The 23,933-nt window shown below is 40.9% G+C and overlaps 1 protein-coding gene across 3 annotated transcripts in view; it reads left to right on the forward strand.

The window, feature by feature from the left end:
- Window positions 1-18,847, forward strand: part of DSP (desmoplakin) — a 38,173-nt gene extending 19,326 nt beyond the window's left edge. The window contains exons 11-24 of one of the 3 annotated variants that reach the window (XM_017808615.1): window positions 426-578; window positions 1,643-1,797; window positions 2,201-2,327; window positions 2,867-3,071; window positions 3,579-3,796; window positions 4,593-4,759; window positions 5,067-5,205; window positions 7,170-7,363; window positions 8,243-8,405; window positions 8,991-9,074; window positions 9,996-10,103; window positions 10,733-10,831; window positions 11,678-13,969; window positions 15,531-18,847. In XM_017808615.1, the coding sequence (XP_017664104.1) occupies window positions 426-578; window positions 1,643-1,797; window positions 2,201-2,327; window positions 2,867-3,071; window positions 3,579-3,796; window positions 4,593-4,759; window positions 5,067-5,205; window positions 7,170-7,363; window positions 8,243-8,405; window positions 8,991-9,074; window positions 9,996-10,103; window positions 10,733-10,831; window positions 11,678-13,969; window positions 15,531-18,725 (7,299 nt within the window). In that variant the 3' untranslated portion in view covers window positions 18,726-18,847. The remainder of the gene's footprint in view (window positions 1-425; window positions 579-1,642; window positions 1,798-2,200; window positions 2,328-2,866; window positions 3,072-3,578; window positions 3,797-4,592; window positions 4,760-5,066; window positions 5,206-7,169; window positions 7,364-8,242; window positions 8,406-8,990; window positions 9,075-9,995; window positions 10,104-10,732; window positions 10,832-11,677; window positions 13,970-15,530) is intronic. The other 2 variants (XM_017808617.1, XM_017808616.1) reach the window with 2 other exon arrangements.
- The last annotated feature ends 5,086 nt before the right edge of the window (window positions 18,848-23,933 follow it).

Genomic DNA, 23,933 nt, shown 5'->3' on the forward strand with positions numbered 1-23,933 from the left:
TTAAGTACTACAATCTCAAATTGGAGAAGAATGGTGTGATGTAAAAGACCAATTGATGAAGTCAGGTTTGAGAGTGTAGTTATTACCTTTTTTTGTTAGCAATTATTTTGTTAGATTTTTTCAATTTAGGCCTGTGTTTCTTAAACATCACTGTAGCCACATTGAAGATCTGTATGGAAAACCTGCTATGAAAATTTTGAAAACTTTGCATCTTGCCAGAGCTGCAAAGTTACTTAATTTGATGTTTCTCTTCTCTTTTTTTAAAACTGCAGTTTTACATTATAGGCCAAAGACTCATCCCACTAGAGCTAATGTAAGTTTTGCCTACTGTAAGCTCCAGATGAATCCCTCTCTTAATAAAACAGTGGAAACTAGATGACATTTCTTTTTAGAATTATTTCATAATATACAATTAACTTTTGCAGAATGAACGAGAGAGAATTCTTGAATATAAGAGGCAAGTGCAGAGTTTGGTGAACAAATCCAAGAAGATTGTGCAGCTGAAGCCGCGTAACCCAGACTACCGGAGTAACAAGCCCATTATCCTCAAGGCTCTGTGTGACTACAAACAGGATCTGGTACTGTATCCCTTTTTGGCTGAGAACAAACATCACATAAACTAGAACATGGCAAGTTAGTTAGTAAATAAACCATTGACCCGACAGGTATAATCCCTTTGTCTGCTTTTGGTCTGCTTAAATTTCTTCAACAGAAAAAGCTCTTACTTTCTTGCGACTATGAATAAACAAGCTAAGTTCTGGTTGGTTAATAAGTCTAGTTGTAATTACTAATATTAATCAGTTAAATATCATTAATAATCACATTTCAAATTAGCATATAAAAGTCTTGTTGATAATAGGATTAGAATTGTTGATACAGATCTTCCCAGCATCTACACATTTTTGGTGATTGCTCACCTTTCCAGTGTCTCTCTGGATCCTTAGGTGAACATTTCATCTAGTAAAAGGTGAGGAGTATACTTTGGTACATTGGTATCCCCATTTTTTTAATTGGTGGAGTATGAAATGAATGATGATGTTTTTGTTTCCTCCTCCGTACTGAGGCTGCTTGGGTTTATTTCTGTACTTTTTTTTCTTAACAGTAGGCTTAGATGCATTTTCTGCATACGTGCTTTTTCCTGCTCCATGACCACACTTGTGGCTGCACTGTGTCAGGATTTCTGGCAGTTGGGGCTTGGTGAATCTAGCTCTGCCATGCTCACTCACAGTCTCTTTGCAAATATGGACACAGCACTATGCATGGTTAGGCCTCGAGCTCACTGGCTTACAGCCATACATGATTTCATAGTTTACCATGGCCATGTGTCCACATTCAGTCTTTGATGTTTGTCAGGGCAAGCCCCAAACCTGATGATGAACCAGACTGGCAACTGCTCAGTGTTCTGTGGCTTCTGCTTCCTTTTTTTGTTTGTTTTTGTTTTCTCTACATGGAAACCAGATTCAGGGAGAAGGGGTTGATCTATGCTGATGTCTTGCCCCATATGAAGCCAATGTGCACACCCAGACCTGGCAGCTGGGAAGCACTCCTGCTTTTGTGATTGTCATACATCTTCCTTGTCTGTCTCTCCTAGAAACTCCATCTTACTTAACTAAAGAAAACAATTGTTATGTGTTCCTTACAGAAAACAGTGCGCAAAGGAGATGAATGCATCCTGAAGGACAATAATGAGCGCAGCAAGTGGCTGGTGACTGGCCCTGGAGGAGTGGATATGTTGGTGCCATCTGTCAGTCTTATCATCCCACCCCCCAATCCTTTAGCAGTGGATCTTGCTACAAAGTGAGTTGCTGCCTGCATTTGAACACCTGCCATTGGGATTAGATAGAGCAGTTCACTCAAAATATCAACCAGTCACAAAATACGATCTGAGCCTTGATCGGAGTTCACTCCCTCTACCCCTAAGGGTAGGGGATTAAGGACTGGACCATTGCCTTGAAGGTCATACTTCAGTGAAACTTGCTGGGATCTAGGTTGGGGCCCAAAAATGTTTAAACATGAGCTTCTACAAGGATTTTCTCATCTCTAATAATGAAAGTCATGGATAAATTAATTTCCAAGATTTTTTCAAGTAGGGAACAAGCCTTAATGCACTCCACATTTGGTGAATGTTTCTTGGGATGTTTTGTAGCTGTGCTACAAGGACAGATGCATTTTGATCATGCATTTTCTTTTCTCATGTCAGAATTGAGCAATATTATGAAGCTATTTTAGCTTTGTGGAACCAGCTGTATATCAACATGAAGAGCCTGGTGTCTTGGCACTATTGCATGATTGACATTGAGAAGATCAGAGCGATGACTATTGCCAAGGTAAGACACCAGCTGGCCTTACCTGCAGACCAGAGACATCCATGACCTGATGACTACTGTCCCAAACAGAGCTTGCAGTATCCTGTGCAGATCTATGTTCTGCGAAACCATGAGCCTTCCTTTCGCTGGGTTGCACAAACAATTACATATGGAAGATGCAATTTTATTAAAAGAGAAGCAAAATTATATCCTATTCAAACATGATATAGATAAACAGAAAGATTAGCTAAGGGATTAGCTATTATGTACTTGCTGTACTTGTTTCCATTGTGCAAGTGCATGGATAGACAGAGTAAGAGGTAGAATTTCAAACTATTCTTAGGTTATGGAATGATTGTAATAAGAATAGATTAGCTTAGTGTGTAGTCTTAGCACCATACTTCTAGAGTTAGCCTCAGTAGGTTTTGTTCTAGCTATTACTTTGGGTTTTTTTCTAGGTGTATTAGTTTGATCCTTATTGATTAAGTAGTCATAAACTTTTCCCAGTTGCTTTTCTTTTTTTATTTTATTTTTTTAAATTTCCTTCTTCTTTATTTCAGCTGAAAACAATGCGTAAGGAAGATTACCAAAAAATAATAACTGACCTGGAGATCCATTATCAAGAGTTCCTCAGGAATAGCCAAGGCTCAGAGATGTTTGGTGATGAAGACAAACGAAAGATCCAGACTCAGTTCACTGATGCTCAAAAACACTACCAAACCTTGATTATACAGCTGCCTAATCAACCACGACAGCCACAAATAGGTTTGTCATCCTCCTGGTTTTTGGAGAGTTTAGACTGCTTGGGTTTCTTTGTTCCAAGGGTTGTGCATGGTACATTCTTTTTATGTGAAAATGTTCTCTTGAACAAATGAATTGAAATGTGTTCAAGAACTATTCTGCTGTCTCCCAACGTAACAGAATTGGTCATGTGCAGGGAAGATTTTGTTCTTTCCTCCTTTGGTGGGAATCTGGGAATAGTCCTCCAAAGGTCATGGAACTTGCTGGGAAAATGAGAGGAATTTAGTCCATTTGATATGTTTTCAGTTATTAGGAAGCAAAATCTCACTGCTGTGATTGGAGAAGCAAGTTTGTCTTTTTGTGAAAGAGCGATTTCATTCCCTGAAACAACAGCATAAGGGCCCAGATTTTCTGCCTGTTCTCAGTTCTACAGATCCACTCAGTGCTTAGATCACTTGGGCAGCACATTGGCTTCCTGTATGTGGGTGTTCAGTTCTCTGGCAGTTGACATTTACCCAATTCACGTTGCAGTGGTCCCAACTGAGACCTGTCCTGTGGGTTCCTCAAACACGGTTATCGTTAATGAGAGAAACCGAGAGCATGAGAAGCAGGAGGCCTGGCTGCTGATGGAGCTTCAGAAACTTCGGCGTCAGATTGAAGCTTCTGAGATTCAGATGGTTCAAAGAGCTCCTCTTGGAGTGGATCAAGGGGCTATGCATGACTTTTCAGTCAGAATAAAGGATTTAGAGGTAACCGTGGATATTTTTCTTGGAGCACCTCAAACTCAGCATGACTCTATGCTGCAGAGCATACTGCGGTTCTGCTTCTGATCAGTTGGGGAAGACACACATCCTGTGCAGAAAATTCTCAGTTGGAAGCTAACCGTGATGATTTGGATTGGAGTTAAGCTTCTAGGTAGAAAAAGTTGATTCTTGAATTTTAGAAGTAGCATTCTGCCCGGCAAAGAATACAGGAAGACTGATCTCAAGTGACATGAGCTTGTGTTAAGCCTCATCCAGGGTAAAGCACTGTTAAAACCCTTTTCCAAGGACCCTACTTTACTAACTTGCTGTGAAGTGCTGTCTGTGGATGCAGACTGGATACATGAGTCCTACAAACTCTCTCCCTCTCCTAGTTCTTAAGATTTATAGGAGACTGGAGAGAGAAGATTAGTTAGAAGGGAGAACAGGTTTAGCATGTGAGAAATTTCCCTGAATCAATGAGGTTGCAAAGGTATTAAGAGCAGAAGGACCTTGGCATGTCTGCCAAGTGCAGTAGGCAGCTGGCAGTAAAGCACTTTGCTTTCAACAGAACTGAGTTTCAGAGTGGAGTGGCTCAAAAAGCGGTATTACCTATTGCAGACTGTCCAAAAAGAAACTGCTCAATATTACTTGCCTTGAAGAAAACAAGCTCAGTCACTGCTTCAGTCGTCAGTCAGGCTGGTTATATAACAGTAGACTATTTGGATAAGGAGACCAATTCCACATGTGCTGTAGAATGATCAGCCAACCAAAAATGTGTAAACCAGGCATTCTCTTTCCTTAGGGTGTGCAGAACGACTCTCAAATAATGGCTGAAACCCTCAATAAGCATAAGGACTTGCTGCCTAACTTCAGAGGCTGTGAAAAATATGTGTACTTGCAATCAGAGATAAATGCCCTATTTCAAAAGCTGGAAAATATTAATGGTGTTTCTGCTGGCTACTTAGACAGGTAAGAAAATTGAGGTTATAACCATAAATAGTCACTTTGTTCTATAATGCTTAGTCCAGATACCTGCCTTTTGTTAACAGTAGTGTAAAATTCCACCTTCTTTTCTACAAATTCTGCACATGTGGGTAGAAACAGACATGTGAATTTCTTCTCTTTTCTGGAATACTTTAAAAAAAGAAAGTGAGAATCCTGGGTATCACAGAAAATTCTTGTGTTACCTATTCTTTTTAACTAAACATCTGCAATTAGAAATATCACCTTTCCTTCCCCAGTCCACAATGGATTTGTCTTGTATTTTTTATTTTAGCTTGAATGCACTGAGGTGTCTGCTCCAGATTATTCTACAAACAGAAGATGTGATCAGAGTTTTTGAAGTCAGGCTGTCTGAAGAGGAGACTGTTCCTTTGGATCTTGATAAAGTAGAGGCTTACCGGGCTTGTCTGAAGGTGAGAGGCCAAGACCCAAGGACACAGAAAGGCAAAATTTGTAGCTGCTAGCACTGATCTGTTGAGCTGGGTGGAACCCTTGAAAACTATCAGAGATAGAATTGCTGATCTTGTTGTATTTTATACATAGGCATACAATGCTTTTGTAAATCGGGCACGGTGCCACTGGATGGTTGAGGGAGGTGATTGTCCTGTTCTACTTTGTGCTCGTGTGACCTCACCTTGAGCACTGTTTTGAGTGCACTTTTGGGGGCCACAATATAAGAAAGATACAAAGCTATCAGAGAGAAGGGCTGTGAAGGTGATGAAGGGTCTAGGGGGCATGCCATACAAAAAGTGGCTGAGGTCACTTGCTCTGTTCAGTCTGGAGAAGAGGAGACTGAGGGGAGACCTCATTGCAGTCTGCAACTTCTTCACAAAGGTAAGTGGAGGGGCAGGCACTGATCTCTCCTCTCTGGTGACCAGTGATAGGACCCAAGGGAACAGCATGAAAGTGCCAGGGGAAGTTTAGATTAGATATTAGGAAACAGTTCTTCATTGAGAAGTTGGCTGGGCACAGGAACAGGCTCCCCAGGGAAGCGGTCATAGCACCAAGCCTGACAGAGTTCAAGAAGCGTTTGGGCAACACTCTCAGGCACATGGTGTGATTCCTGGGGCTGTCCTGTGCAGGGCAAGGAGTTGGACTTCAATGACCCTTGTAGGTTCCTTCCAACTCACAATATTCTATGATTCTATGGAATCAATGAAAGGAATATATGGGTTATTACTTCTTCCATCCTCAGGTTGTTGCTGCCCCTGCAGCAAAAGCAGTTGCATGGAAGCTTTCCATTATCCATTTCTGTACAGTATTATCTGTGTTTATTTGCATCACTCGTGAAGGTAGATTTGAAAGCAGTATCTCCTTTCTTGCAAACAGGCATGTTAATTGCCCCTGTTGTTCTCTAGATGTAACACGTAAATTTAAGCATTATTGTGTGTCCTGGTTTTGGTATAGGGTCCTTGTCAAATCTTATAGTGAAAAGTATCCATCCTGTACAAGGGGAGAGGGCAAATAACTGTGCTGAGCACAAAGTTGGCTTGCAGATCCAGTCTTTTCCTGCCATTGAGCTGGACCTTTTGTGCACTGAGTGCATTTGGGAGAACAAGGACTCTTTCATTATTTCCTGTTCTTAGGTGTAGTAGGGAAAAAATGTGTAGGTGTCACAAATGGAGTACTAGCAAGTCACCTTTTTATCATTTTAAATGAGAGCTGCAGTTTAGTTGCTGGGAGTTGTTCTTAACTGGTGTAAATTTGAGCTACACAAAAAAAAAAAATAAAATAATGCTTGAGCATATTATCAAAGGCTATAGCCATCCCTGTGACTGGGGGATGCAAGGCAGACCACTGCCTACACTGTATGTTCCATTTGCTGATACCCTACGATATGTGACTATGTGTACACAAACAAGTGTGTGTGTAAAGAAACATCTCCATGTAAGATGTTTATAAAAATGTAAACAGGGGAAAAAAAAAAAATCCGTGCTGATTTTTAGATGTTTAAAAACTGGATATGCCAGTCCCAAGGCTTGATTCCACAGCTGTTGCAAGTGCAGGAATTTTTGTACTTCAGTGAAATTTTCTAGTCAGTTGTTCCTAGGAACAAGCAAGTCTCTTGTTCTGCTCTGGTAACTGCTCTGCATAATTCTGAGAAACTGAAGTGTTCTCTTCGGAATATGACCGCAGAGGGCTTTGGTTTAGCAAATTATTTAAAGTCTAACTTTAAACAGATTTTTAAGCCAAAATGTTCACCAAAGTAGGTGTTTCACTTTAAATATTTTAAGTCCAGCTGACATCACTATACGTACCTTATTGATTTAGAAACAATATCTTTAGATCCCAACACATTGTGCATGCTGTTAAATTGGTTAAATTTCAGTATCTTCTCAAGAATAAAATATATGATAGCATTTTCTTTTTTCTCCAGAAAATGAAAGCAGACCTAAATATGAAGAAGTCACTACTGAATACCTTGGAAAACGAGCTGCAGAGAACACTTCAGATTCACTCACAGTCTTGCCAGTCATATACTCTGTATGACATGGACATTGGAAAGTACTGTGACAAAGTTACCCAGCTAATAGACCGCTGGCAGAGAGCTGATAAGCAGATAGATAACAGGTTTGTTCATATTTCCACAGCTTTTTTTCTTATTGCTATTGCTACCAAGATCATCTTAACAGTGAGTCTAAAAAAAAATGATGTGCACTAACCTTCACTTCTAAAGGACAAATGGTGTCTTCAGGGCAATAAGACTTGAGCAACTGTGAATAGATTGAACATACTTTAAAAAGGATTGTGTAAGTCCAAGCAGTAAAATGTAGGTAGCCATGTAAATGTCTAATCTATGTGCTAAGGAGCTGTTCTCATTTTCTTTTTTGTTTTAATTCTTGATGATGTCCTTGGATTAAGTACTTCCGATCAGCGGTTTCCCTCCCAAACAAAGCAACCATGTTTATTGCTGAATACCCTATACCTGAGGATTAAAAAAATAGCAGTAGGAATTAAGTAAAAAAATCTGGATCTTGTATCTGAATCTTAAACTGAAGGCATATTCTGATTATTTGTGGGTGGGGCGAAGGTTAGGGTTTGGTTTGGTTCAATTAATTTTGTTTTTACTTGAGGACAAAATGTAGTACTACTAATAAAAATTGACTGGTTACTGGTTGTTCAGTGAAAATTTAGAACAAGAATCCTGAAGTCAATGAACTTGACTCTTGTGACTGCAAGGTTTTATCCATCCCTAACTTAATTGACAGGAAGGCCCAACCTCTGTGTATTAGTTACTCAAAAATAAGGCACTAAAACCCCATATCGGATGACTAATAATCATTAAAATTCTCATTTATTTGAAATTTTTGTTCAGAATCTCTTATTCAGAGCTTCCCATAGTTTTACATGGTTTACTACTGTGTCTCATTTTTGAAAATTGTGCAAAGAGAGAGAAAGAGAATGCACTTTGACATTCATTTTGACTTTTTTTTCCCTTTTTTTTTCTAGATTGTGGGATTTAGAAAGGCAGATCAAACAGCTGAAAACTTACAGAGATCTCTACCAGGCTCTGTGCAAATGGATCTGTGACGCCAAGCGTCGGCAGGATTCTATTGAGTCCACGAAGCTGTGTGATTCCAACACTATCATGAGATATCTACATGATCAGAAGGTATGCAGCACCTGAATGAGTTGTCTTCTGTTATCTGTTTTGCTGTACAGAAAATATCAGTATCAATGCAGTCTGCAATTCAGTGACCTGTTTTCAATTAAAAAGTACATAAGCTACCAAAAACCACCGTGTCTAGAAGGCAGGGGAGAGGAAATATTATTATCCTCATTACTTTCTGTCAGCACTGCTACTGATTATGAACAAGACTGTTTCTGGCTCCTATGCTGACACTTTTACACATCAGCTTTGAATTAATTCAAGGGACTGTAAGATGGTGCAATTTATGGGACAAATTACAGCACAAAAATGAAAAGTGAGGAAATAATCTGAACTAAAGTCAAGGAACTCTCCCTCCCCACCACTGGGGTGTGTTCAGTTGTTGGGTGTTCTTTCTGAGAACAACCTACTCATGCACAGAGAGCTTGCTATTGCAAAAACTACCCACCTACAGGTCACTTCAGGTCGCAGCCCCAGGGGTTGCAGTAGTCTCCTGCTGCAGGTGCTTTCTGATGGAGGCAGCATGTACAGGAGGAAATACTGGTAAGTCTTGAGGGAGTGTTTCATGGCTCACTTTTTTCTTGACAGAACTTGCACAGTGAAATCTGTGGGAAGAGAGACAAAGTTGAGGAGCTTCTCAAGCATGCAGATCAGTGCTCAGCTGCAATTAAGGTACTTGGGTCTCAGCATTTTTATGGGGTGTGGTTTTTCATGGTCAGGCGCATCTCATTGTTATTGTCATTCTCTGCTGACGGGTGAGAAGTTGGCTCCCTGATGTGTGTGTACAGAAATTGCTGGGGTAAAGCACTTTTGTGTATAAAATACAATGAAAGCAATTTTGTACTTGCCACCTGAAGACTATGTGATCATGCAGAAGGTACCAGTGAGAGCTTCTCTTCAGGTGAAGTGAAGCCTCCTTCTAGCCAGACTAAACTTTCCAGTTCACATGTTAAAAAATATAAGGGAGTGAAGAACAGATTGGTATCTTATGAATTCGATCTGATTAGGATCTGATCTAGGAGGAAAGACAAATGCAGGTTAGCAGGAGGAATGGTGTGCAATAGCCATGCAAACCAATAATATACAGAGGGAATGGTTTTGTGGTCCTTGTATTTTTATGTCACCTTTATATCTGTGCTTTCTGCAGCTCAGTCTTACTCTCTCTGACAAAGATTTTGCTAAATATGTGACATGGCATATGTGATACAAAAGAGATGGAGAGACAGTTATTTCTGATGAAGTTTTGGTTGATAACAGTGCTTAGAGTAGTTGCTCCCATGAATCTTTCTCATTTCCACATAGTGCTCCACTAACAGAAACACTTGTCTTCTCTTTTTTGTAAAACATTTTTTCTCTTTTTTCCTTGTCATTTTCCCCTATGAATCTCCACAGTGGTACTTGAACTGATGAGCTTCTGCTTATGACAGAGGATCATCTGAACATGGCCAGAAATATAAACAAGGGAAAAACATAGCTTTTATTAAGAAAACAAAACCAGAACAACCCAAAACTTTGCATTTTCTGAAATACAGATTCCCACAGAATTCCTTGGCAGTTGCTAAAAGAGGGCTTACTTTTCGTCTTGTTTTTCAGGACTATGAACTACAGGTTGCTTCCTACAGTTCGGGATTAGAAACATTGCTCAACATACCTATCAAGAAGAGTGTGGTTCAGTCTCCTGCAGTGCTGATTCTACAAGAGGTATCTTTCTTTCCTCCCCACCAATCTTTTGAATACATTTGTTTGTCCATGTGAGCCATTCTGAGTCATATCCAGCTGTATTCTAATAATTAGCCCTGTCACTGGCAATGTGCACTAAGCACGTAAGCACAAGGAATTAGTGCAGAATAGTCTCTGTGCTGTACAATCAGACTTGGGCTTGTTTAGACAGTAGATTAGCCCTCAGGAATTTACCTCATTCCTATTCAGTGTCCATTGCATACATATTGTGAGAAAGGAAGATTTGTGGTTTAGTCACTTTCAACCTGGGAATTAACTACTATTAAAAATTTAACTGAGGTTACTCGTGACTGTCAGACAGGAAGAGCACGATGAACCAGGGGATGAAGGCTTGGGTTTAATATCAGATCAGCCATGGGGGAAAAAAATCTTGAAAAAAAAAAGTGTGGGTTTTTCAGAAGGAAAAATTTGTATATTTGGGATCCTCAGAAAGTCATGTGGATTTGTGAGGAGAATTTGCTTTTTACTTTGTCAAGTGATATGTTTCCTCAAGTGGATTGGAATCTTCTAAATGATCTGGGCATAGGTATATTCCTATCTAACTCTGTGGTACAAGCTGCTAACAATTATCTTTTTTTTTTTTTTTTAAGGCTAATGAGGCTCAGTCTCGCTATATAGAGCTTCTTACAAGATCAGGAGATTATTACAGATTCTTGAGTGAAATGTTAAAAAGTATGGAGGATTTGAAGGTATTCTAATCCTTTTATTTTCTTTACCTTTTATTTTTATCATATATTAGCAAACTATCACTGACCAGAGACAGAATGTACAGTGTAAAATAGTGCACAAAACTATATCCTGAACTCAGAGGTGTCCTATGAAGGAGACATACTAGCAGTGTCATGCATTTTTTGTGAAAGAGTACAGTGTCTTACAAAGTTACCTCCAAGGTCATGTAGGAGGTGAGGTGGAGAACACTGCCCTTCTTGGTAAATAGGAGGTGCTCATCAAAGCATGTAAGAGATCCTTCTCTACCCATCCCAGCCTTGACCTCAGTGAGAGTACAGTTATGTCAGTGCTGAAAACTTGCTCCTCATAGTTAAGGGCACCTCATTTCAGGCCATATTCTAAAGTGTATCAAAAGGAGCAATTCCTGCTTTGATACAGCTCAGTGAAACAGAGAGGCCCATTTAGGAAGTCACATATACAGAATGTGACGCCCCTGTTTGAAAATCGTGGAGGTTCTAAAGGCGACTATTTCATACTTCGCCAGTGAACTTTTGGTACACCAGATTTTACTCTCTGTATTGCATCTCCCTCCCCTCATCAAGTATCATTTCCCCTCTGAAAGTCATTGTGCTTTTTTCTGAATAAGGTTTGACTCTGAATAAATAAGGATTCCAGAATTTGTCTTGATGACATTAAATAAAAAAGGATTTTTAGCTGTCATTGAAGGAGTGAAAAAAATACTTTCAAGTTGTCAGTGTTACAAATACATATTGTATATTGTAGTGCATGTGATGATTTTGCAACAGTTGTCACAAGCATTTATGTGAGTTTTTCTGTTTGTTTGTCTTTCTGCTATCATGTTGCAGATGAAAAACACCAAAATTGAACTTCTGGAAGAAGAGCTCAGGCTTGCTAGGGATTCAAATTCAGAGACAAGCAACAAACATAAATTCCTGGAGCAAAATCTGCAGAAGTACCAGATGGATATTTCTCAGCTCAAGGCAAAGCTGATGAGTTTGGAGGAGATGAAAAGACAAGCTGAAATGGATGGAAATTCTGCTAAGCAAAACCTGGACAAATGCTATGCTCAAATAAAAGATCTAAATGACAGGATAACCAGGTTGACTTATGAGACTGAAGATGAGAAAAGGAAAAGGAAGTTGCTGGAGGATAGATATGAGCAGCAGAAGAATGACTATGACCAGCTGCAAAAAACAAGACAAAATGAGAAAGACAGCCTTGGTTGGCAAAAGTTAGAGTCTGAGAAGGTCATCAAGGAGAAGGAGTACGAGATAGAAAGATTAAGGGTTCTTCTTCAGGACGAAGGCACACGGAAGAGGGAATATGAAAATGAGCTGGCTAAGGTAAGAAACCAGTTTAGCGAGGAGATGAGTAATTTAAAGAACAAGTATGAAACAGAAATTAATATTAAGAAGACCACAATCCAGCAGATAGCTGCACAAAAAGATGATGATGCCAAAGGCCTCAGAGCCCAGGTTGACAGACTGACAAGAGAAAACAGAGACCTTAAGGATGAGATTGTGAGGCTGAATGATGCCATTCTGCAAACGACAGATCAACGGCGGAGGGCAGAAGAAGATGCTCTTCAGCAGAAGGCTTGCAGTTCTGAGGTGTCACAGCAAAAGCATCAGTTAGAGCTGGAGCTGAAACAGATCATTCAGCTTCGTGGTGAAGACAACTCAAGATACAAGCAGGCTCTTGAGGAGGCTGCCTCAACTATTCAGGATAAAACTAAGGAGCTGGAAAGGCTAAAGCTTCAGCTTCAGGAAGAGGCTAAAAGCCGATGGGAACTTGAAAATGAATTGGCTAAGGTAAGAAACAGTTATGATGAGGAAATTATTAGTTTAAAGAACAAATATGAAACTGAGATTAATATCACAAAGAACACAATTCACCAGGTGACCATGCAAAAGGAAGAGGAGACAAATAATTATAGAACACAACTTGATAATGCCATGAGAGAAAATAGGAATTTGTGTGAGGAAATTAGGAGACTGAAGAATACAATAAGTCAGACAACAGACAATCTACGGAAAATAGAAGAGAATGCTCAGCAGCAGAAGGCAGCGGGCTCAGAGCTTTCTCAGAAGAAACAGCAGCTGGAGATTGAGCTAAAACAAGTTATTCAGAGGCACTCTGATGAAAGCATGCGGTACAAGCAGTCACTTGATGATGCTTCTAAGACCATTAAGGAAAGAAACAAAGAGATTGAAAGGCTGAGAAAGTTGCTGGATGTAGAAACAAGTCAGAGGAAAGAAGTGGAGGATGAAAACAATCAGTTAAAAAGAGTCCAGTTTGACCTGCAGAAAGCAAACACGAGTGCTACTGAGACAATTAACAAGCTGAGGATCCAAGAGCAGGAACTGGCCAGACTGAAAATTGACTATGAAAGAGTTTCACAAGAGAAAAAAGGCAGGGATCAAGAAACTGCAAAGTTCCAGAGCACTGTAAAAGACTTGCAGATCCAGAAACATAAGTTGGAGGAGGAACTTTGCAGACAGAATAAAAATTTAATGGAGGAGACGTCCAGGAGGAAGAAATTGGAAGAGGAAGTAGAAGGCATGAGGAGATCTCTCAGAGACCAATCAGTTAAAATAACTAATCTTACACAGCAGATAGAGGAAGTATCTATTGTAAAGAAGAGAAATGAAGATGACCTTAGACACCAAAGAGAAGTATTAGATGGTCATGTGAGAGAGAAGCAAAGATACATGGAGGAGATAAGAAAATACACATCCGATATTGAGACTTTACGTCGTCAGTTGGTCCAAGAACAGGAGCAATTAAAACAGGCTCACCTACGATATGAGCACTTACAGAAAACCTCTGAGGAAAAAAGCAAAGCCTTGAATGAGTGCAAAATAGAAATCGAAAGGCTTCAGTCTCTCACCGAGAACCTAACGAAGGAACACTTGTTACTGGAGGAAGAGCTGCGAAATGTTAGATTGGAGTACGATGATCTCAGAATGGTCAGAAGTGAAGTTGATGAGAAAAATACCACCATTGCTGAACTAAAGAATCAGCTTCAGATGAGCAGCAAGCAAACCCTGGAACTTCAGGGGTTGATTAATGATTTACAGAAAGAAAGGGAAAAATTGAGACAGGAAATTGAAAAATTCCAAAAGCAAGCTCTAGAGGTATTCAAATATATTTTGATCCCAGCTTTACTGTCTCTCAGCTATATAATTAATTGCAGTGTCCATTTGAACAAATTAATTCACCCTTTGCTGTTTGAAGTCACTGCACTTGTGATTAACATTCCCTTTATGACTTTCTCTTATTAACTTTTAAATAAAAATGGCAGGATTTGGCCGCTTCCTTAGCCTCTTTACTCCCTGGAAGTTCTAGGGATCCATAAGATGTCTTATCATCTAGCCAAGCCTTGCCTTCAGCCCTTGCCCCAGGAGAAACGTGGGCTCCGTGCCAGCCTCCACCAAACCATCCTAGGGGAAGATGAGAGTAAATGGAGTACAACTGTGCTTTAATCGTCCCCTGCTGGCTGTGTGCTTCCCCGGGGTATTTCAGACAGGATGGGTTAAAGCAGTCCTTTGAGGCTGACCTGAGTGCTGTCACAAACTAAACCGGCTAAAAACCCCAGAACCAACAAGCTGTCAAAGTGCTGCTTAGCTGGTAAGGTGGTGACTACAAGTGAGGATTAAAGATCATGTTGTCAGCTGTACCTAAAGTACTTAAAGCCTACATGTCATTGACTGTTTTGGGGATTTATGTTCCTAAGTCACCAAGGGGATTTGCAAATTTTACGATTGGCCCTTATTTCTAAAACTCTAGGTGACAACGTAAGTTTAAGAAAATATTTTTCGTATTTTATTCTGCATGGTTTCTTGTTCAAAGAGGTACTTTTTAAATACATACAAGTGAGTGCTTGTGAAAATGTTTCTTTGTTTTTTCTTATATTTTCCCCTTTTCTCATTCCTATTCCCAGTTATTCTTTCCTTTATTCAGTTTTTCTTTCCTTTATTTTAAAAATCTTAATAATGGTTTCTAAAAAATACTAACATTTAGGATTATATAACATCTGTGCATATATATATATATATGCATGTGTTACAAACAGATAAACTTGTATTCAGTTTAATATGGACTGCATACAAATATGCATGCTTGTGGGTGTTTGTGTATGGGTGTACAGATATGAAGACATTATGTGAATTAAAACATAAAGCAACACAGGTAAAGTTGTTTGGAGTAACATGTGAAACTAACAGAAAAGCAAAAATCAAGTAATATATTTCCTTTTTATCCATGTATGACCAGTCCTCAGCCCATAGAAATTCACCCAGGTTAGTAGGACTGCCAGGGATGGGGATGTCTGCTGAGCATCAGACTATTAGTTAGTCTTGAATGCTCTGTGTATTTGTTGGTGTACTGTGAGTAGTATCAAAAAGTTATAAAGAGAGAACTAAATAAGCAGAAAATCAGGGCTATGGATAACAGAATGGAGTCTCCAAGTCTCAGGTGGCACTAGAGACACTGTCAGTGAAGGGATAATGTACCTTCTCTGGTTTAAAGTGTATCTATGGTCTTGGGTAAGGCACTGCTGTGACTAGAATGTTTTCCAGTGGCAGCTTGCTGCAGGTTAAATGACAGGCTGAAGAGCATTGTAAGTGGAGGACATAACTCTAACCAGCATAAACTCTAACCATGCTTTCTTGGTTTATTTCTTCTTCACAATTGTAGGCATCCAATAGGATTCAAGAATCCAAAAATCAGTATAGTCACATTATGCAAGAAAGAGAAACCCTACTGATAAAAATGAGTGCTTTGGAGCAAGACAAAGCCAGGCTGCAGAGATTAGAAGAGGAGCTGAACCGTTTGAAAGTTACCCTGGAATCAGAGTCACGTTTGAAGCAACGCCTGGAAAGTGAGAAGCAACAAATACTGAATGACCTCAATCAGTGGAAGAGCCAACACTCCCGAACAGAGGAATCGATAAGGAAGATCCAATGTGAAAGAGAGAAGAGTGAGAGGGAGAAGAATAGCCTGAGGAGTGAGATTGAAAGGCTGCAGATGGAAATCAAACGGATTGAGGAGAGATACCGGTGCAGACTGGAAGAGACCACTGTCAAAAACCAGTCGGAACTGGAGTCTGAGCGTCTCAGGCTGCAAAGAGAGATTGAGAAACTGAAGCAACGCCCATATGGGTCTCACAGATCTACGCAGACTGAGGAAGACTTTTGTATTGATGCCTCCAAGCTGCTGTTCAGTGGGTTGCGGAAGAAGATTACAGCAATGCAGCTGTATGAGTGTCAACTGATAGACAAACTCACACTGGATAAACTGCTGAAGGGGCAGAGGTCAGTGGAAGAAGTCGCGGCTGACATTGAACCCTACCTCAAAGGGGCAGGAGCTATTGCAGGGGTGTCACTTTCGCCCAGACAGAAGTACTCTTTTGTGGAGGCCAAACGGAATCAGCTGCTTACAGCAGAAAATGCAGTCCTGCTCTTAGAAGCCCAGGCAGCAACAGGAGGTGTGATAGACCCGCACCGGAATGAGATGTTGACCGTGGACAGTGCTATTGCCAGAGATCTGATCGACTTTGATGACAGAGAACAAATCTATACAGCAGAAAAGGCTATTACAGGTTTTAAAGATCCTTTCTCAGGCAAAACTGTGCCAGTATCTGAAGCCATCAAGAAAAATTTGGTTGACAGAGAAACTGGGATTCGTCTGCTGGAAGCCCAGCTGGCTGTAGGAGGGATTGTTGATCCTGTCAACAGTGTTTTTCTACCCAAAGATATAGCTCTATCTCGTGGGTTGATTGACAAAGACCTCTACAGGTTACTAAACAACTGCCAAGGCAATGCAAAGAACTTCATTGATCCCACCACCAAAAAGGCAGTCACTTACATGCAGCTGAAAGAAAAATGCAGGATTGAACCACACACTGGTCTGCTCCTACTTCCAGTGCAGAAGAGGAGTATGTCCTTCCAAGGGATCAGGCAGCCTGTCTCAGCAGATGCACTGCTTGAGGCTGGAATAATCAAGGAATCAACAAGGAATGACTTGGAAAGAGGTGCAATTACAGTGGAAGAAGTGAGCGAGAGAATTATTGATTTCCTTCAGGGCTCTAGCTGTATAGCTGGTATCTATAATGAGGCTACTAAAGAGAAACTCGGAATTTACCAAGCTATGAAAATAGGTTTGGTTAGGCCAGGGACAGCCCTTGAACTCCTAGAAGCCCAGGCGGCCACAGGGTTCATAGTAGATCCTGTCAGCAACGTGAGGCTGCCAGTTGAGGAAGCTTACAAAAGAGGCCTTGTTGGAATTGAATTTAAAGAGAAACTTCTCTCTGCTGAAAGAGCTGTCACTGGGTACAAAGACCCAGAAACTGGAAACATCATTTCTCTGTTCCAAGCAATGAACAAAGAGCTCATAGAGAGAGGCCACGGTATTCGTCTGCTGGAGGCCCAGATTGCTACTGGAGGAATCATTGACCCCAAAGAGAGCTACCGCTTACCGGTAGAGACAGCCTACAAACGCGGCTACTTCAATGAAGAGCTCAACCAGATCCTTAGTGATCCAAGTGATGACACCAAAGGGTTCTTTGATCCCAACACAGAGGAAAACTTGACCTACTTGCAACTGAAAGAAAGATGCATAAAGGATGATGCAACAGGGCTCTGCCTTCTACCCCTGAGAGAGAAGAAGAAGGTGGTGCACACCTCACAGAAGAACACCCTTAGGAAGCGCAGGGTTGTCATTGTAGATCCAGAAACAAACAGGGAAATGTCCGTGCAGGAGGCATACAGCAAAGGCCTCATAGATTATGACACCTATACAGAACTAGCTGAGCAGGAGTGTGAGTGGGAAGAAATAACTATTACAGGATCAGATGGCAGCAGCAGAGTTGTCCTTGTTGACAGAAAAACAGGTAGCCAATATGACATCCAAGATGCTATTGATAAAGGTCTGGTGGAGAGGAAGTTTTTTGACCAGTACCGTTCTGGCAGTTTAAGCCTAACGCAGTTTGCAGACATGATTTCCTGCCGTAACGGCACTGATGAGGTGTTTCGGCATGAGTCAGTGACTCGGTCTCCCACGGTGCTGAGTGTCAGGAGTTCTTCTTCGTTGATCAGAAGCGGTTCTTTCTCAGAGACGCCAGATGAGTGCAGTCCTATTGCAGCCATATTTGACACAGAAAACTTGGAAAAAATCTCCATTTCAGAAGCTATACAGCGGGGCATTGTGGATAGCATCACCGGGCAGCGGTTACTCGAAGCCCAGGCCTGCACAGGGGGCATAATATGCCCTACTACCGGCCAGAGGCTTTCGCTTCAGGAAGCCACTGGTCAAGGCATCATCGATCAGGACATGGCCACACGTCTCAAACCAGCCCAGAAGGCCTTCATAGGGTTTGAAGGCATAAAGGGAGGACGGAAGAGGATGTCTGCAGCTGAAGCAGTGAAGGAAAAATGGCTGCCTTATGAGGCTGGGCAGCGGTTCCTTGAATTCCAGTACCTCACTGGAGGTCTTGTGGACCCAGAAGTGCGTGGAAGAATAAGCACTGAAGAAGCCATTAGAAACGGATTGATTGACGGTCGCGCTGCCCAGAAATTACAAGACACCAACAACTATCCCAAAATTCTGACCTGCCCGAAAACCAAGCTGAAAATATCCTACAAAGATGCAATGAATCGGTCAATGGTGGAAGACATCACAGGGCTTAAACTCTTGGAAGCAGCCTCTGTTTCCTCTAAAGGCATATCCAGTCCCTACAATGTCTCCTCTGCACCCGGCTCTCGCTCTGGCTCTCGCTCTGGCTCACGTTCAGGCTCACGCAGTGGGTCTAGGAGGGGAAGCTTTGATGCATCAGCAAGTTCTTCATATTCATATTCATACTCAACCTTCAGCAGTGGGTCTATTGGGCGCTAATAACAAGTGAGGGGATGTGTCTGCATTTTATTATCAGTTAGATTATTCTATATTTCCTTTCCAAGAAGAAAAAAAAAACATCAACAAAGTATCCCAAAGCAAAACCTTGAAGCCTTTTCTGGGTGTGTTACACTACTCTTCTGAAAAAGCTGTAAAATGCTTGAATGCAAACTTACAGGTTAGGGAATGCAAAAGTAATATTTGTGAATTTTGAGGTTTGGTTCCGATTTCCTTTTAGTGTTTGGATTTTAATAGGTCTCTGTATATTTTAAATACTGTGTCGTGCCTTCTCCTGTTATCCATAACTGTCAATCCATAAGGTGATAACTGAGGTTTGAAAATCTTGCAGTAGTTAATTTTTTTCCACATAGACCTTTTTCAATTTGCTATTATGTGGATAGAAAATGCCCTTAATATTGGTTTAGAATCTATACCATAAACATGAAACTGTCTTTCAGATGCTCTACTACTTTATGTTTGGCTACTCATTTTCTGAAGTATAGCTTGGTGGATATAAAGGGCTATTATTGGACTGGGCTTTTGTTTTACTGTTACCCATATACATTTTCTACTGTTTTGCTTGATTTCCCTGTAACAAAAAAAAATAAAATCTAAATGCACCATGTGACCTCTTGTCGGCAATAAACTTCTGAAGTTTTAAAATATGTGGTGTGTACTTATTAAGTTTATCTGTGGACATTCTTGGAGGTGCAGGTTAAAGAAAGAACCATTTTTAAAAGTAGCAAACACCAGCTATGTTATAAAGAATGTACAGGCACATTATTTTTCATGATCTGAGACATCACTTTTATGAATGTGGACTTCTGATTCTGTATTTTCAGTAGGAAAAGGAAGATAGCACCAATAAGGGAAACTATGCCCCAGAAGCAGAAAGCCTGTTTGCACAGTTGTTTATAGACTTGATGATGATAATGACGATCAGAAGCATGTTTCTTCTGCTTGTCATCCAGCTCATTATCTCTGCAGCTGCAAGGGACTGAGTCAGATTCTCTCTTACACATTGATGTTACTTGAGCAAAACAAAGAACTGGCTGGCTTAGCTGGCCAGTATGAAAGATGCACAGGAGCATCTTTCAAAACCTGAACAATCACCTCCTGTAATGTCCTTCCTCCTCTTCTGCTGGCTCCCGAAAGCCTAGGCTGAGAAAATACCAATAGGATATCAATGTTGGCATGATGTCTTCTTGTCCTCACTTCTATGTAGGCTGTTGGCAGCCTTCTGGTTCCTTTTATCGGAGTTGAGAAAGTTCCTCAGATGAGAAACCAGAGCAGGATGAAATGACCACAGTGTTAGAGGACACAAAAGTGATTTGAAGCTACTTCAGCTCTAATTAATGTTCCTTAGCCAGTGTGGAAAATGACTTGTATACATTGTCCTCTCCCCTTTGGCACACAGTGCAGATACCTCTGAGTAAGCACTTTGTTCTCAGCAGAGTCATTGATCACATACAAGAATTTAGTATGGTTTTATACAACTGCTCATACAGTGCTTTAATGACAAAACTATTAGTATAATTTGCCAGTAGCTGAAATAAATTCCTCCTTTAAGCAGTTTAAAGCACATAGCTGCTTTTAGTCCTGTACCATGTACATACTCTATGAATTTGATCAGTTGCTATAGATAGAAAGAAGCTGATGGGCATAAATGCTAGTCACTGTTAATGATGCTACCTAATTTTTTGGTAGCACATTTCTTTTCCGCAGTAAGGAATAGCACAGGTTTTGATCCTGCTCTCTCTGGATAAAGTTTACCCTTTAGCCTGAGAAGCATTTTCAGTGTTTTCTGAAGATAAAAGCTATGTATAAAATCTCTGCCATATATAAAGTATCCTCAGTTACTGGACTAAGAAATTAAATGGACTGGTGGAAGTCAATGTTGGAAAGTAAGTGAGAAAGTGCCTCCTGTCTCCTAGGAAACTCCACAGTTTCAGAGATTTCTCTCTACAGCTGAGTTCATTAGCTGTATCATAGAGGAAGAGTCAATGTTGGAACAGCTTTTTGACTGCTAGGGAGAAACAATCCTGTAAAAAAATCACTGTTTTATTTAATCCCAGTCTGTCTCTGCAGTTTTAAATGACTATGAGGTTCCTGCAGTCTACAGAAAAAGCAAAACTGGTCATTACTGAAGGGAAGTCCACTGTTGGGTGCATGCACCCCTGCAGTTTGCATGGGTTGAAAAATCCTGCACACTTCACAGCAGACTGGGCTTATGTTTTTTTGCTCAGGTCACTCCTGGCATCTCTTTTAGGTTGTTTAAAGCTCCATCCTTACATAATACCCACATTTCTAACTACTCAATCAACCTTTTGTCCTGTCATGGTGACTGAAATATGAGGTAATCTCACAGAAATTATGATGATAGTGCTTTCCCCTTGCATACGCTCCAGCAGCAGCTGCTTGTGTGGCATTAGTGGTGGCTTTATGCAGCCAGAGAAGCAGGAGACTCAGGTGCCCAGGTCCTGAGTAGCAGCTGAGCCAGAGTAGGCAGCTGGGGCACGACACTGCTGGCATGGGATAATAAAGAGATGAGTTGGGAGTTTTTCTCCACCATAAAGCAGTGCTGAGGAAGGAGCTTTGGAAGAATCTCTCATTTCCAGAGCTGAGGTTGGGCACTTGCAACCCTGTGGATAGGTCTGGCAGACAGATGCGTGACAGGTGAGCACACCCAGGGGGCCAGTGTTGCAGAGCTGAGGAGACTGCATTTGTCTCCTCAGTGCTCAGCGTTTTTGAGATAGGAGAGCCTTGCCTAGGGTTTGAAGAGCAGGCAGGCTGTGATTTGTTATGGTGTGATGTAGCCGGGGCACAGAGATGAGTGTGGGGCTGCTGCCGTGGATTTGGGGCTGGGTGTTCATAGGATCTGTTACTCTTTTGCACCCTAGGTGGAATGAACTCTATTCAAGGATTCTAAAAAGAAAGACTGGCAACTTTGGATGATCTCTGCTGCTGAGACAGTAATTCCTTGGTATTGAAAAGCCTGAATGAACTTGTTGGTCCAGGCTGTAGCAGTGAGCGCTTCCCTGTGCTGGGAGGAGTGCTGGGCTGAGTGTACTCATCAGCAGCCTTGTAGTTTCCAGTCACTCCTCTGAATTTTCTGTCTCCTACTTCCTCCCTGTGCCTCAGGGTAGGTGATGCTCACTCTCTTCAATGGTGAATGGTTGCCCAGTGTGCTGACTTGGCTGCTGTGGCTGGGGACGGTTCAGTCATTAGCAGGCTCAACTCCTAAGAGAATTGGGCTTTGTTCTGAGTAGGATTGAAATATATTTACAAGACTTTTATTGACTGATTTAATGGCCTTGATGTTGTGAATTTGTTGTCCTTCGTTTTGAGGCTGGGAAATAACTACCGCCCCAAAGTGTGTAAAGCACCATATGGTTTGTGCAATCCAGCAGTGCTCAAGACAGAGTTTTGTCTGTCTTAGGCTATTTGGGAATGTACACATGCCACGGTTAATTAATAACCTAACCTTATGAATACGGAAGGGGGTGGAGAGGTTCACAGAATAGCAAAAACATGACTTTGTATAAAAATATTTCAATTATTACTAAATTATAAGTATTTACACAGAGGGTGGGGTTTGGTTGGTTTTTGTTCTGGATTTGTTCCAATTTTTATATGGTTTTATAATATAAATGTGGAAGAGTTATTTACCTTGTTGGAGTTTCTGTAAATCTCGGCTGTTCCGAGAGGAGCAGAATTTACATGTGTAATTCTCTCAGGATAATGTTATACTCGAAAATACTTTCTTGCCCAAACAGTATGAGACCCTGAGCCCCACAATGCAGGTTGTGCATAGCCCCTCTGCTTCTCTGTGTCCTGTGTTCAATAGCTTGGTGTTTAATGATTATGTAATTGTGATGGAGTTTTAATATTTTTTGTCCTCAGTTACATCAAATACACAATTGGTACATTTATATCTGCATCATACTATAAGGAAAAAGCAATATTTGGGGCTCCATTCGTTATCTGTCAGAGCCAGTTCCAGCTTTAGTAGTTTATCAGCAAAATATTTTATGGTAGCATTAATCCACTGGGAGACTACTTTAGGAGAGTTGAACATCCATCTGTTAATACATGAGATGTTTAAGTGGCTGACCCCTCTGTAGATTCCTGTTCTGTTGGGAAAGTATGTAATGCAATTGTTTGCTTCACACAGTCCAAGTGCACCTGGTGAACAAGGGACTGCTGGATACCCAGAGTGGCCACTGTGTTCGGGGGCTGCATTTTGCCTGGCTGCCTGTCTCAGGCAGCCATGGGATATCCAGGGGACCCTGAAAGGGGAAAGCAAGTCTGTATAAAGAAAATATTCTGTAAGAGTGAACTCTCCACCGTGCATCACAAAGTCATCTGCTCATGCTGCTTTGACCAGGAGTGATTCCATGAGATGGGGTGAAAATGTACTAGTGTAAAATTTAAGGAGGATCCAAGTCCAGCACATGCTTCAGAGAAGTATCAGTAATACAAGAAAATGATGAGGTTTAGGGGGTCAGTGGAAAATGAGCAGCAAAGCACATGCTTTCTCTTAAATTCCCCAGTATGTGCAGCACCCTCCATGCAAATCATAGAATCATTGAGGTTAGAAAAGACCTCTAAGGTCATCAAGTCCAGCTTTTAACCTAATTGTGTCTATTTAATTAGAAGTGGCTGTCATTCAACGTATACATTACCTCCAAGACCATGGCATCCATCTAAACCAGAGACATCTCTGCCCAAATTGCCCTTTTACCTCTTTGTCTTTTGCAGGACGCAAAATAAGAGGAGAACCACATCTGGACATTGTACAATTCTGCTTTGTGAACTGACCAAGGGGCTTTTGGATTCCTACCTGGTTTCCCCTGTTCACTTCAGAAAATCTCATAGGTCCTCTGGGTCCAGGCTCACCATTAAGTACAGGCAGATCAGATTTCTCTTTTTAAAAATATTGCAGTTGTTTGGTTTTTTTTTTTAATTAGGCCAAGAGTAATGTGCTTGTTCTTTATTATATTTTTTTCTCCTATGGAAACACAGTACTGCAAAGTTTTTTACAAGGAAGTAAGGATAGAACTGGGATAGTGCTTGGCTGAGCTAAGGAGTTTAAAAACATAATCCAATTTTCATATTGCTTTATTTTTAAAACTTCATTATTGAATTTAGTTCAATGTTAAAATTTTTCTATAAATATTGGCATTTGAGAAATATCAGGAAAATCTT

This window comes from Lepidothrix coronata, unplaced genomic scaffold (genome assembly GCF_001604755.1).
Source record: "Lepidothrix coronata isolate B3197 unplaced genomic scaffold, Lepidothrix_coronata-1.0 Scaffold23, whole genome shotgun sequence".
Lineage (NCBI taxonomy): Eukaryota > Metazoa > Chordata > Aves > Passeriformes > Pipridae > Lepidothrix > Lepidothrix coronata.